Here is a 17,265-nt window from a genome sequence, read left to right on the forward strand (position 1 = left end):
TGGAGCTGTTCTGGCTTTGGTGGCCTGAGAGAACACGTCTGCCAGGGGACGATGGATGTGGGGTGCAGCCCCTGAGTGAGGTTTTCCGTTGCTAGCTGCACTGCTCTGGACAGGGGCCTGGAGAGGCGGCTGGGGGGTCGCAGGCATGCCTGGTGGGGGCGGGGGCAGAGTGTGTGGTTGAATGGCTGTGGAGGTAAGTGGCAGAATGTGCTGTGTTGGGGAGCAGGGGTGCATGAGCGAGGTCCCTGTGGGAGCCAGAGGGCATCAATGATCTTTGGTCAGGGAGCAGAGGCTGAGGCTGCTGGGGACTTAAGGAGGTAGATTGGTGGGGTTACTGTAGGGCCAAGCAGGTCAATCCTGCCCACAGACACCCTGCCGCTCCCCCTTCCCCGGCCAATCAGAGTCTGGGGAGCACGGGTGCCCACCAGCTATTCAGAACAGCTGGTGGTTCGGGGATGGGGAGTGCTGGGTTGAGACGGGGGCAGGTTGCTGGGGTGGGACGAGGGCGCGAGGCAGGTTGCTGGGGTGGGACGAGGGCGCGAGGCGGGTTGCTGGGGCAGGACGGGGGCGGGTTGCCGGGGCGGGACGGGAGCACGAGGCGGGTTGCTGGGGTGGGATGGGGGCAGGTTGCTGGGGAGGGATGGGGGCGGGAGGTGGGTTGCCGGGACGGGGGGGGTTGCCGGGACGGGGGCACGGGGCGGGACGGGGGCGGGATGGGGGTAGGTTGCCGAGGCGGGACGGGGGCACGAGGTGGGTTCCTGGGGCGGGACAGGGGTGCGAGGCGGGTTGCCAGGGTGGGACGGGGGCGCGGGGTGGGTTGCTGGGGTGGGACGGGGGCGTGAGGCGGGTTGCCGGGGTGGGACGGGGGCGTGAGGCGGGTTGCTGGGGTGGGACAGGGGCGGGTTGCCGGGGCGGGATGGGGGCGCGAGGCGAGTTGCCGGGGTGCGAGGCGGGTTGCCGGGGCGGGACAGGGGCGCGAGGTGGGTTCCTGGGGCAGGACAGTGGCGGGTTGCCGGGGCGGGACGGGGGCGCGAGGCGGGTTGCCGGGGCGGGACGGGGGCGCGAGGCGGGTTGCCGGGGCAGGACGGGGGTGCGAGGCGGGTTGCTGGGGTGGGACAGGGGCGAGTTGCCGGGGTGGGACGGGGGCGCGAGGCGGGTTGCCGGGGCGGGACGGGGGCGCGAGGTGGGTTCCTGGGGCGGGACGGGGCAGGTTGCTGGGGGGTGTGAGGCAGGTTGCCGGGGCAGGACAGGGGCAGGTTGCCAGGGCAGGATGGGGGTGCGAGGCGGGCTGCCGGGGCGGGACGGGGGCGCGAGGCGGGCTGCCGGGGCGGGACGGGGGCGCGAGGCGGGTTGCCGGGGCGGGACGGGGGCGCGAGGCGGGTTGCCGTGGGGGTGCCGAGCGGGCTGTGGGGGGACGGTGCGAGGCGGGGGCTGCTCGGGGAGGTGGGGGTGCCTGGGTGGGGTTGCTACGTGGGCTCGGGGGGCCCGGCGGGGCCTGGGCATGCGTGTTTCTCCCAGCTGGAGTCCTCCCTTCTGTCTTTCAGGGGCAGAGCGTGGACTGTGAGGGGCTCTTTGGAAACATGCAGATGGTGATTAGCTTCTCCAAGCAGCTGCTGTGCACCCTGGAGGCTGCGGAGGCCATTGGTATGGGGGGGTGCTCAGCTCACCTGCTGCCTCCCCGCCTTGGCCCTGCTGCCTGTCCCATGCGCAGCCACTGCAGCCAGGCCCTTGCCCCGGGAGAAGGCTCCGTGCCTGCTGGGTCTGTGCACTGGGACATGGGGGTTCCTACATTCCCCCCCCTCACCGCCTCCTGAGGCTCCCTCTGCCCTGAGTCCCCCTGGAAATTCCCTGGCGCACCTCAGGGTGTCCCCACTCTCTGCCCTTCCTCCGGCCCTGGCCGCCTGCCCCTCCCCTCGCTTCCCCGGCTGCCCCAGTGTTCTCCTGCACGCAGGCCAAGGGGTTTGGAGCCGTCAGCGAGCGTGCTCTGACTTGTCTGAAAGCCCCTTGGCAGCTGCCCCCAGCCCGTCCTCGGGCACCCCGCCAGCCCCCTGGCCTGGTCTGGTCCTGGCAAAGCCGCAGGGCTGCTCGGTGCCTGCATCCCTCCTGGCCTTGTGCCTCCTGTGTGGCTGGCTGCCCTGGAGCATTGTGCCAGAGGCAGCTTCTCTGCTCCAGAGACCCCTCTGCCTTGCTGGAGCTCGACTCTCTGGCATCCCCCGAGTTCTCAGGAGCACAGCTCCGTCCCGGTGGCCGGGTCCCATGAGCTGCCTGCGCTTGGAGCCAAGGGCAGGATGGCTGGAGGGGGCCGTGTGGGGCCTGTGGAGCCCAGAGCCATTTTGCCCCACGAGACGTTCTGTTCACCGCTGCCACGCACGGGGTGGCCAGACTCTGCTGGCTTCCGCTGCCTCAGTTTCCCTGCCGCTGGTGCTAGAGGGAGACGCCACTGCACCCTGCGCTGATGGTGAGGGCTGTGTGCCCCCTCTGCCGCCAGTCACAGCGTGGCTACGGGTCCATTGGCACCGCCCACACGCTCTAGGGACGCACGCGCAGTGAGCCAACCCCCCATCGCCGTGGTCACGGCCATCTTGCAGCCGGGAGGGAGGAGGCCGCTGGCTGGCCCAGGGCTGCTTACCCTGGTAGCAGCTGTGGGGGGAAGAGGGTCGATCTGTGCTCTTGACCTCTCTCCATGGCCACGAGCCAGTCCCTGCTGACTCCCCGCCCTCCCCATGTGTGTGAAAACCCTGTTCCGTGTGCTGTGACACTGAGGGAATGGCCAGGCAGGCGGGAGCCGACCATGCTGACTCCCCGCCCTCCCCATGTGTGTGAAAACCCCGTTCCGTGTGCTGTGACACCGAGGGAATGGCCAGGCAGGCGGGAGCCGACCCTGCTGACTCCCCGCCCTCCCCATGTGTGTGAAAACCCCGTTCCGTGTGCTGTGACACCGAGGGAATGGCCAGGCAGGCGGGAGCCGACCCTGCTGACTCCCCGCCCTCCCCATGTGTGTGAAAACCCCGTTCCGTGTGCTGTGACACCGAGGGAATGGCCAGGCAGGCGGGAGCCGACCCTGCTGCCCGCACTGCAGCATGGACCGCTCTCCGGCTCGCCCCACGTGGCTGCTTCTGCCTCTGCTGTGCCTCCTGTAACCCAGCTTGCCGGCTCTGGGCCACGCGCTAAGCAGGGCATTGGCAGCAGTGCCAGCGGGCGGAGACGCAGGAGGAGGTCCCGGGGGCCTGTGCAGGGGAGCACATAGCTCTGAGCATCTCGCCAGGCCAGGCCCGGTGCTGGGCACAACTCAGGCTGGGCCGTGCTCCGCTCCGCAGGGCCGGCGTTCCTGGAGCACCGGGCCGGGCTGGAGGAGGTGTACAAAGTGTATTGCCAGAACCACGATGAGGCCATTGCGCTGCTGGAGGCCTACGAGAAGGACGAGAGGGTCCAGAAACACCTGCTGGACTCCCTGGAGAGCCTGAGGTGAGAGCCTGCCCCGCCCCGCCCCACCTCTTTCCCTCTGCCCCTCATCCTGAGCACTGCTGAGCCGGGAGCCGCCTTCCTGCCCCTTCAGCAGACTCCCCTGCCCCCGCAAGAGCAGCCAGGCGGGGCCAGACCCAAGGGCCATCCAGCCCAGTGTCCATCTGCCCACAGTGGCCAGAGCCAGCTGCCCCAGAGGGAGGGAACACAACAGGGAATCATCAAGCGACCCCTCCCATCGCCCATTCCCAGCCTCTGACAGGCCAGGGGCACCCTCCCCGCCCATCCTGGCTACCAGCCATGGATGGACCCAACCTCCATTCTCTTTCTTGAACCCTGTTCAAGTCCCGGTCCTCAGAACCTCCTGTGTCGAGGAGTTCCGCAGGCCGACATGTGCTTGGAGGCTTTAGCAGAAGAGAGGGCCCCTGGCCTCAACCTGCCATCTCCCCCTCCTGCCTTAGGCAGGGCATCTGCAGGGCCCTGCCAGTAACAGGGCTACAGAGAACAGCACGTCTGGGGAGGGCCTGGCTGACACTCAGGACCTGGCTCAGGGTCACGAAAGGCTAATGGGCCCTGGTCTGGGCTCTGGGGCAGAGCAGGCAGCTGGCTCCCAGCATCGCTGCAGGGCAGAGGTGGTGGCTGCTGGAGCCAACACCTGATTGTCCCATTAACTAGCTGCCTCTCTCTGCTTTTCCACCCTCTGCGGCCCTGCAGGAGCCTGTACAGGGAGTGGTAAGTGCCCCTCGCCCTTACTCACTGCATGCCTGGCCCTGCCCCCTCCCAGCACTAACCCCTCCTGCCCGAGGCGTGTGCGGGAATCGAGTGGTGCTGCCTGGAGCCGGGGAGGGGCGGGGCTTTGTGCCCACAGTTTGCAGGGGGGGGGGTTGTGCCCAGGGTTTGCGGCTGGGCCGGGGGGGGGGCTTTGTGCCCAGGGTTTGCGGCTGGGCCGGGGGGGGGGCTTTGTGCCCAGGGTTTCCAGCAGAGCCGGGACCGGGCCCGGGCATGTCGAGTGCAGACAATTCTCACAGACTCGGTCCGAAGTTCGGGTCCAGGTCTGGGCTCCAGGATGCAGGGCAGGGAGATGGTGGGGTCAGGACTGAGGCAAGAGAGGGACCTGGGGGTGGATGCCTGGGGCTCTAGGAGCCTGGGGAGGAGGGCGGGAGTCACTGGGGTGCGGGAGTCACTGGGGTGCGTGCTGGCGCCCGGGCGAGCTGGCTGGGGGTGGATGCCTGGGGCTCTAGGAGCCTGGGGAGGGGTGCGGGAGTCACTGGGGTGCGTGCCTGGCGCCCGGGCGAGCTGGCTGGGGGTGGATGCCTGGGGCTCTAGGAGCCTGGGGAGGGGTGCGGGAGTCACTGGGGTGCGTGCCTGGTGCTCGGGCGAGCTGGCTCGGGGTGGATGCCTGGGGCTCTAGGAGCCTGGGGAGGGGTGCGGGAGTCACTGGGGTGCGTGCCTGGCGCTCGGGCGAGCTGGCTGGGGGTGGATGCCTGGGGCTCTAGGAGCCTGGGGAGGGGGGTGGGTGTCACTGATGTGCGGGAGTCACTGGGGTGCGTGCCTGGCGCCCGGGCGAGCTGGCTGGGGGTGGATGCCTGGGGCTCTAGGAGCCTGGGGAGGGGTGCGGGAGTCACTGGGGTGCGTGCCTGGCGCCCGGGCGAGCTGGCTGGGGGTGGATGCCTGGGGCTCTAGGAGCCTGGGGAGGGGTGTGGGAGTCACTGGGGTGCGTGCCTGGTGCTCGGGCGAGCTGGCTGGGGGTGGATGCCTGGGGCTCGAGGAGCCTGGGGAGGGGTGCGGGAGTCACTGGGGTGCGTGCCTGGCGCCTGGGCGAGCTGGCTGGGGGTGGATGCCTGGGGCTCTAGGAGCCTGGGGAGGGGGGCGGGAGTCACTGGGGTGCGGGAGTCACTGGGGTGTGGGAGTCACTAGGGGTGCGGGAGTCACTGGGGTGCGTGCCTGGCGCCCGGGCGAGCTGGCTGGGGGTGGATGCCTGGGGCTCGAGGAGCCTGGGGAGGGGTGCGGGAGTCACTGGGGTGCAGGAGTCACTGGGGTGTGGGAGTCACTAGGGCTGCGGGAGTCACTGGGGTGCGTGCCTGGCGCCCGGGCGAGCTGGCTGGGGGTGGATGCCTGGGGCTCTAGGAGCCTGGGGAGGGGTGCGGGAGTCACTGGGGTGCGTGCCTGGCGCCCGGGCGAGCTGGCTGGGGGTGGATGCCTGGGGCTCTAGGAGCCTGGGGAGGGGTGTGGGAGTCACTGGGGTGCGTGCCTGGTGCTCGGGCGAGCTGGCTGGGGGTGGATGCCTGGGGCTCGAGGAGCCTGGGGAGGGGTGCGGGAGTCACTGGGGTGCGTGCCTGGCGCCTGGGCGAGCTGGCTGGGGGTGGATGCCTGGGGCTCTAGGAGCCTGGGGAGGGGGGCGGGAGTCACTGGGGTGCGGGAGTCACTGGGGTGTGGGAGTCACTAGGGGTGCGGGAGTCACTGGGGTGCGTGCCTGGCGCCCGGGCGAGCTGGCTGGGGGTGGATGCCTGGGGCTCTAGGAGCCTGGGGAGGGGTGCAGGAGTCACTGGGGTGCGTGCCTGGCGCCCGGGCAAGCTGGCTGGGGGTGGATGCCTGGGGCTCTAGGAGCCTGGGGAGGGGGGCGGGAGTCACTGATGTGCGGGAGACACTGGGGTGCGTGCCTGGCACTCGGGCGAGCTGGCTGGGGGTGGATGCCTGGGGCTCTAGGAGCCTGGGGAGGAGGGCGGGAGTCACTGGGGTGCGGGAGTCACTGGGGTGCGTGCTGGCGCCCGGGCGAGCTGGCTGGGGGTGGATGCCTGGGGCTCTAGGAGCCTGGGGAGGGGTGCGGGAGTCACTGGGGTGCGTGCCTGGCGCCCGGGCGAGCTGGCTGGGGGTGGATGCCTGGGGCTCTAGGAGCCTGGGGAGGGGTGCGGGAGTCACTGGGGTGCGTGCCTGGTGCTCGGGCGAGCTGGCTCGGGGTGGATGCCTGGGGCTCTAGGAGCCTGGGGAGGGGTGCGGGAGTCACTGGGGTGCGTGCCTGGCGCTCGGGCGAGCTGGCTGGGGGTGGATGCCTGGGGCTCTAGGAGCCTGGGGAGGGGGGTGGGTGTCACTGATGTGCGGGAGTCACTGGGGTGCGTGCTGGCGCCCGGGCGAGCTGGCTGGGGGTGGATGCCTGGGGCTCTAGGAGCCTGGGGAGGGGGGCGGGAGTCACTGGGGTGCGTTCCTGGCGCCCGGGCGAGCTGGCTGGGGGAGGCGCCGTTGCGTGGCGCTGGATTGAAGCTCGGTGCGTCTCTTTCCTGCTCGTTGCCAAGGGGCTGCACAAACTACATCAACCTGGGCTCCTTCCTCATCAAGCCGGTGCAGAGGGTGATGCGCTACCCGCTGCTGTTGATGGAGCTGCTGAGCGCCACGCCCGACTCGCACCCTGACCATGCCCCCCTGGCCGCTGCTGTCCTCGCAGCCAAGGAGATAAACGGCAACATCAACGAGCACAAGCGCCGCAAGGACCTGGGTGAGCACCGAGGGCGTGTGGCAGCGAGCTGCCGTGGAACGGATGTGACAGCAGGGCTCCAGGGCAGGGTGGGAAGGGGAAGGAGGGGGCGGTGCCGTGGCCGGGCGGAGGGCAGGAGGGAGGGGAAGGACGACTGAGCGGTGCCGTGGCCGGGAGGAGGGCAGGTGGGAGGTGAAGGAGGGGTTGGTGCCGTGGCCAGGAGGCGGGCAGGTGGGAGGGGAAGGACGACTGGGCGGGGCCGTGGCCGGGCGGAGGGCAGGTGGGAGGGGAAGGACGGCTGGGCGGGGCCATGGCCGGGCGGGGTGGAGGTCTGGGGTCTGGAGAGAGGCAGCGCCGGGCTCAGTCTCGTGGCGCAGGGAGGGGTCTCGGAGAGGCAGCGCCGGGCTCAGTCTCGTGGCGCAGGGAGGGGTCTGGAGAGAGGCAGCGCCGGGCTCAGTCTCGTGGGCGCAGGGAGGGGTCTGGAGAGAGGCAGCGCCGGGCTCAGTCTCGTGGCGCGGGGAGGGGTCCGGAGAGAGGCAGCGCCGGGCTCAGTCTCGTGGCGCGGGGAGGGGTCCGGAGAGAGGCAGCGCCGGGCTCAGTCTCGTGGCGCAGGGAGGGGTCTGGAGAGAGGCAGCGCCGAGGCTCAGTCTCGTGGCACAGGGAGGGGTCTGGAGAGAGGCAGCGCCGGGCTCAGTCTCGTGGCGCGGGGAGGGGTCCGGAGAGAGGCAGCGCCGGGCTCAGTCTCGTGGCGCGGGGAGGGGTCTGGAGAGAGGCAGCCCCGGGGCTCAGTATCGTGGCGCGGGGAGGGGTCCGGAGAGAGGCAGCGCCGGGCTCAGTCTCGTGGCGCGGGGAGGGTTCTGGAGAGAGGCAGCGCCGGGCTCAGTCTCGTGGTGCGGGGAGGGGTCCGGAGAGAGGCAGCGCCGGGCTCAGTCTCGTGGCGCGGGGAGGGGTCTGGAGAGAGGCAGCGCCGGGCTCAGTCTCGTGGCGCGGGGAGGGGTCTGGAGAGAGGCAGCGCCGGGCTCAGTCTCGTGGCGCGGGGAGGGGTCTGGAGAGAGGCAGCGCCGGGGCTCAGTCTCGTGGCGCGGGGAGGGGTCCGGAGAGAGGCAGCGCCGGGACTCAGTCTCGTGGCGCAGGGAGGGGTCCGGAGAGAGGCAGCGCCGGGGCTCAGTCTCGTGGCGCAGGGAGGGGTCTGGAGAGAGGCAGCGCCGGGGCTCAGTCTCGTGGCGCAGGGAGGGGTCCGGAGAGAGGCAGCGCCGGGCTCAGTCTCGTGGCGCAGGGCGGGGTCTGGAGAGAGGCAGCCCCGGGCTCAGTCTCGTGGCGCGGGGAGGGGTCCGGAGAGAGGCAGCGCCGGGGCTCAGTCTCGTGGCGCAGGGAGGGGTCTGGAGAGAGGCAGCGCCGGGGCTCAGTCTCGTGGCGCAGGGAGGGGTCTGGAGAGAGGCAGCGCCGGGGCTCAGTCTCGTGGCGCAGGGAGGGGTCTGGAGAGAGGCAGCGCCGGGGCTCAGTCTCGTGGCGCAGGGAGGGGTCTGGAGAGAGGCAGCGCCGGGGCTCAGTCTCGTGGCGCAGGGAGGGGTCTGGAGAGAGGCAGCGCCGGGCTCAGTCTCGTGGCGCAGGGAGGGGTCTGGAGAGAGGCAGCGCCGGGCTCAGTCTCGTGGCGCAGGGCGGGGTCTGGAGAGAGGCAGCCCCGGGCTCAGTCTCGTGGCGCAGGGAGGGGTCTGGAGAGAGGCAGCGCCGGGCTCAGTTTCGTGGCGCAGGGAGGGGTCTGGAGAGAGGCAGCGCCGGGCTCAGTCTCGTGGTGCAGGGAGGGGTCTGGAGAGAGGCAGCGCCGGGGCTCAGTCTCGTGGCGCAGGGAGGGGTCCGGAGAGAGGCAGCGCCGGGCTCAGTCTCGTGGCGCAGGGAGGGGTCTGGAGAGAGGCAGCGCCGGGCTCAGTCTCGTGGCGCGGGGAGGGGTCCGGAGAGAGGCAGCGCCGGGGCTCAGTCTCGTGGCGCAGGGAGGGGTCTGGAGAGAGGCAGCGCCGGGGCTCAGTCTCGTGGCGCGGGGAGGGGTCCGGAGAGAGGCAGCGCCGGGCTCAGTCTCGTGGCGCAGGGAGGGGTGTGGAGAGAGGCAGCGCCGGGGCTCAGTTTCGTGGCGCAGGGAGGGGTCTGGAGAGAGGCAGCGCCGGGGCTCAGTCTCGTGGCGCAGGGAGGGGTCTGGAGAGAGGCAGCGCCGGGGCTCAGTCTCGTGGCGCAGGGAAGGGTCTGGAGAGAGGCAGCGCCGGGGCTCAGTCTCGTGGCGCGGGGAGGGGTCCGGAGAGAGGCAGCGCCGGGGCTCAGTCTCGTGGCGCGGGGAGGGGTCTGGAGAGAGGCAGCGCCGGGGCTCAGTCTCGTGGCGCGGGGAGGGGTCCGGAGAGAGGCAGCGCCGGGCTCAGTCTCGTGGCGCAGGGAGGGGTGTGGAGAGAGGCAGCGCCGGGGCTCAGTTTCGTGGCGCAGGGAGGGGTCTGGAGAGAGGCAGCGCCGGGGCTCAGTCTCGTGGCGCGGGGAGGGGTCTGGAGAGAGGCAGCGCCGGGGCTCAGTCTCGTGGCGCGGGGAGGGGTCCGGAGAGAGGCAGCGCCGGGCTCAGTCTCGTGGCGCAGGGAGGCGTCTGGAGAGAGGCAGCGCCGGGCTCAGTCTCGTGGCGCAGGGAGGGGTCTGGAGAGAGGCAGCGCCGGGCTCAGTCTCGTGGCGCAGGGAGGGGTCCGGAGAGAGGCAGCGCCGGGGCTCAGTCTCGTGGCGCAGGGAGGGGTCTGGAGAGAGGCAGCGCCGGGCTCAGTCTCGTGGCGCAGGGAGGGGTGTGGAGAGAGGCAGCGCCGGGCTCAGTCTCGTGGCGCAGGGAGGGGTGTGGAGAGAGGCAGCGCCGGGCTCAGTCTCGTGGCGCAGGGAGGGGTGTGGAGAGAGGCAGCGCCGGGCTCAGTCTCGTGGCGCAGGGAGGGGTGTGGAGAGAGGCAGCCCCGGGCTCAGTCTCGTGGCGCAGGGAGGGGTCCGGAGAGAGGCAGCGCCGGGGCTCAGTCTCGTGGCTCAGGGCGGGGTCTGGAGAGAGGCAGCGCCGGGCTCAGTCTCGTGGCGCAGGGAGGGGTCCGGAGAGAGGCAGCGCCGGGCTCAGTCTCGTGGCGCAGGGAGGGGTCCGGAGAGAGGCAGCGCCGGGCTCAGTCTCGTGGCGCAGGGAGGGGTCTGGAGAGAGGCAGCGCCGGGCTCAGTCTCGTGGCGCAGGGAGGGGTCTGGAGAGAGGCAGCGCCGGGCTCAGTCTCGTGGCGCAGGGAGGGGTCCGGAGAGAGGCAGCGCCGGGCTCAGTCTCGTGGCGCAGGGAGGGGTCCGGAGAGAGGCAGCGCCGGGCTCAGTCTCGTGGCGCAGGGAGGGGTCTGGAGAGAGGCAGCGCCGGGCTCAGTCTCGTGGCGCAGGGAGGGGTCTGGAGAGAGGCAGCGCCGGGGCTCAGTCTCGTGGCGCGGGGAGGGGTCTGGAGAGAGGCAGGGCCGGGGCTCAGTCTCGTGGCGCGGGGAGGGGTCTGGAGAGAGGCAGCGCCGAGCTCAGTCTCGTGGCGCAGGGAGGGGTCTGGAGAGAGGCAGCGCCGGGCTCAGTCTCGTGGCGCAGGGAGGGGTCTGGAGAGAGGCAGTGCCGGGCTCAGTCTCGTGGCGCAGGGAGGGGTGTGGAGAGAGGCAGTGCCGGGCTCAGTCTCGTGGCGCAGGGAGGGGTGTGGAGAGAGGCAGCGCCGGGCTCAGTCTCGTGGCGCAGGGAGGGGTCTGGAGAGAGGCAGCGCCGGGGCTCAGTCTCGTGGCGCGGGGAGGGGTCTGGAGAGAGGCAGTGCCGGGGCTCAGTCTCGTGGCGCAGGGAGGGGTCTGGAGAGAGGCAGCGCCGGGCTCAGTTTCGTGGCGCAGGGAGGGGTCCGGAGAGAGGCAGCGCCGGGGCTCAGTCTCGTGGCGCAGGGAGGGGTGTGGAGAGAGGCAGCCCCGGGCTCAGTCTCGTGGCGCAGGGAGGGGTCTGGAGAGAGGCAGCGCCGGGGCTCAGTCTCGTGGCGCAGGGAGGGGTCTGGAGAGAGGCAGCGCCGGGGCTCAGTTTCGTGGCGCAGGGAGGGGTCCGGAGAGAGGCAGCGCCGGGGCTCAGTCTCGTGGCGCAGGGAGGGGTCTGGGAGAGGCAGCGCCGGGCTCAGTCTCGTGGCGCAGGGAGGGGTCTGGAGAGAGGCAGCGCCGGGGCTCAGTCTCGTGGCGCAGGGAGGGGTCTGGAGAGAGGCAGCGCCGGGCTCAGTCTCGTGGCGCAGGGAGGGGTGTGGAGAGAGGCAGCGCCGGGCTCAGTCTCGTGGCGCAGGGAGGGGTGTGGAGAGAGGCAGCGCCGGGCTCAGTTTCGTGGCGCAGGGAGGGGTCCGGAGAGAGGCAGCGCCGGGCTCAGTCTCGTGGCGCAGGGAGGGGTCTGGGAGAGGCAGCGCCGGGCTCAGTCTCGTGGCGCAGGGAGGGGTCAGTCTCGTGGTGCAGGGAGGGGTCTGGAGAGAGGCAGCGCCGGGCTCAGTTTCGTGGCGCAGGGAGGGGTCCGGAGAGAGGCAGCGCCGGGGCTCAGTCTCGTGGCGCAGGGAGGGGTCTGGGAGAGGCAGCGCCGGGCTCAGTCTCGTGGCGCAGGGAGGGGTCAGTCTCGTGGTGCAGGGAGGGGTCTGGAGAGAGGCAGCGCCGGGCTCAGTCTCGTGGCGCAGGGAGGGGTCTGGAGAGAGGCAGCGCCGGGCTCAGTCTCGTGGCGCAGGGAGGGGTCTGGGAGAGGCAGCGCCGGGCTCAGTCTCGTGGCGCAGGGAGGGGTCAGTCTCGTGGTGCAGGGAGGGGTCTGGAGAGAGGCAGCGCCGGGCTCAGTCTCGTGGCACAGGGAGGGGTCTGGAGAGAGGCAGCGCCGGGCTCAGTCTCGTGGCGCGGGGAGGGGTCTGGAGAGAGGCAGCGCCGGGCTCAGTCTCGTGGCGCAGGGAGGGGTCTGGAGAGAGGTAGCGCCGGGCTCAGTCTCGTGGCGCAGGGAGGGGTCTGGAGAGAGGCAGCGCCGGGCTCAGTCTCGTGGCGCAGGGAGGGGTCTGGGAGAGGCAGTGCCGTGCTCAGTCTCGTGGCGCGGGGAGGGGTCTGGAGAGAGGCAGCGCCGGGCTCAGTCTCGTGGCGCGGGGAGGGGTCTGGAGAGAGGCAGCGCCGGGCTCAGTCTCGTGGCGCGGGGAGGGGTCTGGAGAGAGGCAGCGCCGGGCTCAGTCTCGTGGCGCAGGGAGGGGTCTGGGAGAGGCAGCGCCGGGGCTCAGTCTCGTGTCGCGGGGAGGGGTCTGGAGAGAGGCAGCGCCGGGCTCAGTCTCGTGGCGCAGGGAGGGGTCTGGGAGAGGCAGTGCCGGGGCTCAGTCTCGTGGCGCGGGGAGGGGTCTGGAGAGAGGCAGCGCCGGGCTCAGTCTCGTGGCGCAGGGAGGGGTCCGGAGAGAGGCAGCGCCGGGCTCAGTCTCGTGGCGCGGGGAGGGGTCTGGAGAGAGGCAGCGCCGGGCTCAGTCTCGTGGCGCAGGGAGGGGTCCGGAGAGAGGCAGCGCCGGGCTCAGTCTCGTGGCGCAGGGAGGGGTCTGGAGAGAGGCAGCGCCGGGCTCAGTCTCGTGGCGCAGGGAGGGGTCTGGGAGAGGCAGCGCCGGGCTCAGTCTCGTGGCGCGGGGCCGTTGCCGCGTGTGGCTCTGACTCCCGGTGCTCCCGCCCCAGTGCTGAAGTACCGCAAGGGGGACGAGGACAGCCTCATGGAGAAGATCTCGAAGCTCAACTTCCACTCCATCATCAAGAAATCCAACCGTGTCAGCAGCCACCTCAAGCAGCTCACGGGCTTGGCCCCCCAGGTGAGCCGTCAGGCCGCGGGAGCAGAGGGAAGCGGGTCCCGCGGGCCTTCCCCGCTGGCGGTGCCCCCTGCGGCTCGCCTGGGGATCCCGAACCGGCGCGCAAGGGGGGCTGGCAGAGCCTGGGCCTCTGTCGTCCCAGGGCTTCTGCCTCCGAGGCAGCCAGGGCCCAGCCCCTCCCCTCGCTGCCCGGGGGCTGCCCTGCCCAGGCCTGTCTCTGCTCTGTGCCCCGTGGATAGTCGGGGCTGGGCCTTGAGCCACTCTCTGTCCCAGCTGAAGGACGAGGCCTTTGAGGAGACGGAGAAGAATTTCCGGATGCAGGAGCGGCTGATCAAATCCTTCATCCGCGACCTTTCCCTCTACCTGCAGCACGTCCGGGTGAGTCCCCGCGCCACTGGCGGCCGGGGGGGAGCCGCACTCGGGGCGGGGCCTGGTCTCGGGGCGCTGGCTGAGCGGGGGGGCTCTGGCCAGCCCTCAGCAGCAGGGGCCGTGCGCTCACTGCTGTGTCCCTGGCCTAGGAGTCGGCCTGTGGGAAGGTGCAGGCAGCCGCAAGCATGTGGGAGCTGTGCAGGCGGCAGGGCAGCGGGGATCTGGAGCAGCTCCAGAACGTGCACCAGCTCATCAGCGACCAGCTCTTCTCCAGCTTCGTGAGTGAGCCTGCTCCCGCGGGCCCTGCGGGGAACGTGGCCCTGACAGCGCAGCTTCCGGCACGTCCTCTGCAGAGAGCCAGCTGGGCGGGGGGCCTGCTGCTTGGAGCTGCAGGAGGCTGTGGGGCCGGGTGGGAGGCTGGGTTCTACTAGCTAGTCACAGGCAAAACGTAACCGACGGAGAGTTATGGTAACAGAGGGGGATTTAGGGTGAAACGTGGGGTGTGAGCCGCGGGGGGAGGGTTTCGGGTGAAACGTGGGGTGTGAGCCGCGGGGGGGAGGGTTTTGGGTGAAGTGGGGGGTGTGAGCCGGGGGGGAGGGTTTCGGGTGAAACGTGGGGTGTGAGCGGGAGGGGAGGGTTTTGGGTGAAGTGGGGGGTGTGAGCCGGGGGGGGGAGGGTTTCGGGTGAAACGTGGGGTGTGAGCCGCGGGGGGGAGGGTTTCGGGTGAAGCGGGGGGTGTGAGCCGGGGGGGAGGGTTTCGGGTGAAGCGGGGGGTGTGAGCCGGGGGGGAGGGTTTCGGGTGAAGTGGGGGGTGTGAGCCGCGGGGGGGAGGGTTTCGGGTGAAACGTGGGGTGTGAGCCGGGGGGGAGGGTTTCGGGTGAAGCGGGGGGTGTGAGCCGGGGGGGGGAGGGTTTCGGGTGAAGCGGGGGGTGTGAGCCGGGGGGGGAGGGTTTCGGGTGAAGCAGGGGGTGTGAGCCGGAGGGGGAGGGTTTCGGGTGAAACGTGGGGTGTGAGCGGGAGGGGAGGGTTTTGGGTGAAGTGGGGGGTGTGAGCCGCGGGGGGGAGGGTTTCGGGTGAAGCGGGGGGTGTGAGCCGCGGGGGGGAGGGTTTCGGGTGAAACGTGGGGTGTGAGCCGGGGGGGAGGGTTTCGGGTGAAGCGGGGGGTGTGAGCCGGGGGGGGGAGGGTTTCGGGTGAAGCGGGGGGTGTGAGCCGGGGGGGGAGGGTTTCGGGTGAAACGTGGGGTGTGAGCCGGGGGGGGGGGAGGGTTTCGGGTGAAGCAGGGGGTGTGAGCCGGAGGGGGAGGGTTTCGGGTGAAGCGGGTGTTTGACACTGCTGACAAAGGGGTGCCTAGCATGCAGTCTTACCCTGTGGGGGATTGACCCTCCCCCCACCCGGCCCCTCGGGCACCACCCAGAAAGCGCGCCAGGCCGCTCTGCATGTACCTGGGAGAGAGGGAAGATTCGGGGGTCGGGGTGACCAGGAGGGATCCGACGACGCTGCGGGAGGCTGATGGACCCCGACTCTCAGTGCACGGCTCGTGCCCCCGAGAGGACTCCGCTGTCGCGGGGGCACAGCGAGGAGCCCTGCACTGGGACGCATGCAGCTAGCGGGGTAAATCCAAGAGCCGTCTGCCCGGGCAGAGCAGGCAGCAGGGGGCTGCCCCTCACCGCCTCTCGTTTCCGTCTTCCAGAGAGAGAGGGCGGAGCGGCTGGTGATCGCCCCTCTCAGCCAGCTGCTGAGCATGTTCTCGGGGCCACACAAGCTGGTGCAGAAGCGCTTCGACAAGCTCCTGGACTTCCACAACTGCACGGAGCGGGCGGAGAAGCTGAAGGACAAGCGGACGCTGGAGGAGCTGCAGTCGGCTCGCAACAACTACGAGGCGCTGAACGCCCAGCTGCTGGACGAGCTGCCCGCCTTCCAGCGCTGCGCCAAGGAGCTGTTTGCCAGCTGCCTGCGGGGCTATGCCAGGGCCCACTGCCACTTCGTGCACCTGGCCCTGGGGCAGCTGCGGCCCCTGCTGTCGGTGAGTGCCCACCGCCCGGCCTGGCAGGGGAGAGCAGCTGCTCCTGCCTCGTGGCGTCAGCTGCCAGGGGAGCTTCTGCTGCCGGAAGCTTGTCCCCTTGTGTGCAGCGGCTGCCGTCGCGTCAGATTCTGGCCTCCCCTCAAGGCTGCGCCTGTCGGCTCCCCTGCTCCAAGTGGCTGGGGCTGCTGGATCGGCAGGACTCCCCTCTGTCTGGGTGGGCACCGCGGGGGAGGTGAGGGAGGCCCCGCCCCGCCCCACCCCACCTTAGGGACCCGCTCAGGGCGAGGGGCAGTTCCGTGCCTGGCTCAGGCCTTGCGCTGAGATCCTAGACCAGCCTCTGGCTTGTCTCCTGAGCTCCCCTATGGCTGCTGGGTCTCTGGGATTGCGCAGCTCTGCTGACGTCGGCTTCCTGCCTCTGCCCCTTTGCCAGCTGCTGCGGGTGGCCGGCAGGGAAGGGAACCTCATCGCCATCTTCCAAGAGGAGCACAGCCGAGTCCTCCAGCAGCTCCAGGCCTTCACCTTCTTCCCGGAGGCCCAGGCGGCTGCCAAGAGACCCTTGGAGAGGAGGAGCATGGAGCGCCAGTCTGCCAGGCGGCAGCCGCTCCTGGGCCTGGTGAGTCCCCTCCACCTTGGTTCAGGGGCTGGGCCTGGGGAGCCCGGCAGGGCCTTCTCATGGATTCCATGTTCCCCTCCAGCCCAGCTACATGCTGCAGTCGGGTGAGCTCCGAGCCGCCCTCCTGGCCAGGTACCCCCCGGAGAAACTCTTCCAGGCCGAGCGCAATGTCAATGCCGCGCAGGACCTGGACGTCTCGCTGCTGGAGGGGGATCTCGTGGGGGTGCTCAAGAAGAAGGACCCCATGGGCAGCCAGAACCGCTGGCTCATTGACAATGGAGGTAGGTGGGTTCGCGCCTCCAGCAAACCGTAATCCGGGGGAGGTGCCCTCTTGGGCCTGTCTCCTGTGCTCTCCCCTTCATCTCTGACCCGCCCCTCCCTTCTCTGCAGTGACCAAAGGCTTCGTGTACAGCTCCTTCCTGAAGCCCTACAACCCCCGGCGCAGCCACTCCGATGTCTCGGTGGGCAGCCACTCCTCCAGTGAGTCTGAACACGGGAGCTCCTTCAACCCCAGCGGCACGACCGGCACCTTCACCCAGCCATCTCCGCAGGGTGCCGCTCAGGGGGGTCCCTGCTGCTCTCTGGGGACCCCCCCTGAGCCAGACGCCAGCGCCTCTGATAGAACGGGGCCTGGGGAGTCCAGCCTTGCACCAGCTCACCCACACTCCAGTCCTGAGCCGAGCGGCAGCTCCCACACCCGCAGTGGGCTTCTCAGGCCGGCCCCTTCCGTGGACGACAGAGACTCTGGGCTGGAGAGCAGCGAGTCTGAGGGCAACCAGGTAAGCGCCCCGGGGTGGGGCTGCAGGCCACACCCTTGGCTGAGCAAAGGCCGCCCCTCGGGAAGGAGTGCTAGCATAGGGAGCCAGGGTTGGTCTCTCGCTCCCGTCCCTTGTGAGGAGCATGGGAGAAGGGTGGACTGGTCTCTGCAGCGCAGGGCAGCAGGGAAACGCCTGCCCTCAGCACCAGCCCTTCGCCGTACTGCGTGTAGTGAGCAGGGCAAGGCCCGGGGAGCGATGCCCTAGAATTCCTCCAGGGGTCAACCAGCATGTGGCCACGGGGGACCCAGTGGCCAGAGGGTGCTCAGGTTGCCAGGAAGCCTTAGACAGGGTCCCTCACCGAAGTGAGCTGCCAGGGGCTAAGAGTCTTTCGTGGGTCAGTAACAGGCTAACAGACGGTGGAGAGAGGTAACTAGCGGGGTCCCCCAAGGTCTGTCCTGGCACCCATCCTATGCAGCCCATTCATAAACCATCTGGAGAAAGGGTTATCGGGGAGGTGGCGCAATGTGCCGATGATCCCAACCTGCTCACGATAGCAAAGTCCAAAGCAGGCTGTGAAGTGCCGCAAAGGGATCTCACAACACTTGAGTGACAGGCCGCGCAACGGCAGGTGAAATTCAGTATTGGTACGTGAAAGGTCACGGGCGCTGGGAAGCAAGCTCCAGAGCAGCCATCGAGTGACGGGTTTAAATGAGCTGTTACTGCTCTGGAAGGAGATCTGGGAGCACTGA

At 70.3% G+C, this 17,265-nt stretch overlaps 1 protein-coding gene across 6 annotated transcripts in view; it reads left to right on the forward strand.

Annotated features, from left to right (window-relative positions):
• Nucleotides 1–17,265, forward strand: part of DNMBP (dynamin binding protein) — an 89,475-nt gene that overhangs the window by 68,508 nt on the left and 3,702 nt on the right. For 5 of the 6 annotated variants that reach the window (XM_075934443.1, XM_075934444.1, XM_075934446.1 and 2 more), the window contains 11 exons: nt 1,545–1,644; nt 3,318–3,465; nt 4,177–4,194; nt 6,753–6,952; nt 12,625–12,755; nt 13,026–13,130; nt 13,271–13,399; nt 14,813–15,145; nt 15,576–15,758; nt 15,841–16,039; nt 16,149–16,537. In XM_075934443.1, coding sequence (XP_075790558.1) covers nt 1,545–1,644; nt 3,318–3,465; nt 4,177–4,194; nt 6,753–6,952; nt 12,625–12,755; nt 13,026–13,130; nt 13,271–13,399; nt 14,813–15,145; nt 15,576–15,758; nt 15,841–16,039; nt 16,149–16,537 — 1,935 coding nt within the window. The remainder of the gene's footprint in view (nt 1–1,544; nt 1,645–3,317; nt 3,466–4,176; nt 4,195–6,752; nt 6,953–12,624; nt 12,756–13,025; nt 13,131–13,270; nt 13,400–14,812; nt 15,146–15,575; nt 15,759–15,840; nt 16,040–16,148; nt 16,538–17,265) is intronic. The other variant, XM_075934445.1, reaches the window with a different exon arrangement.

The sequence above is a fragment of the Pelodiscus sinensis genome, chromosome 8, assembly GCF_049634645.1.
Source record: "Pelodiscus sinensis isolate JC-2024 chromosome 8, ASM4963464v1, whole genome shotgun sequence".
NCBI lineage: Eukaryota > Metazoa > Chordata > Testudines > Trionychidae > Pelodiscus > Pelodiscus sinensis.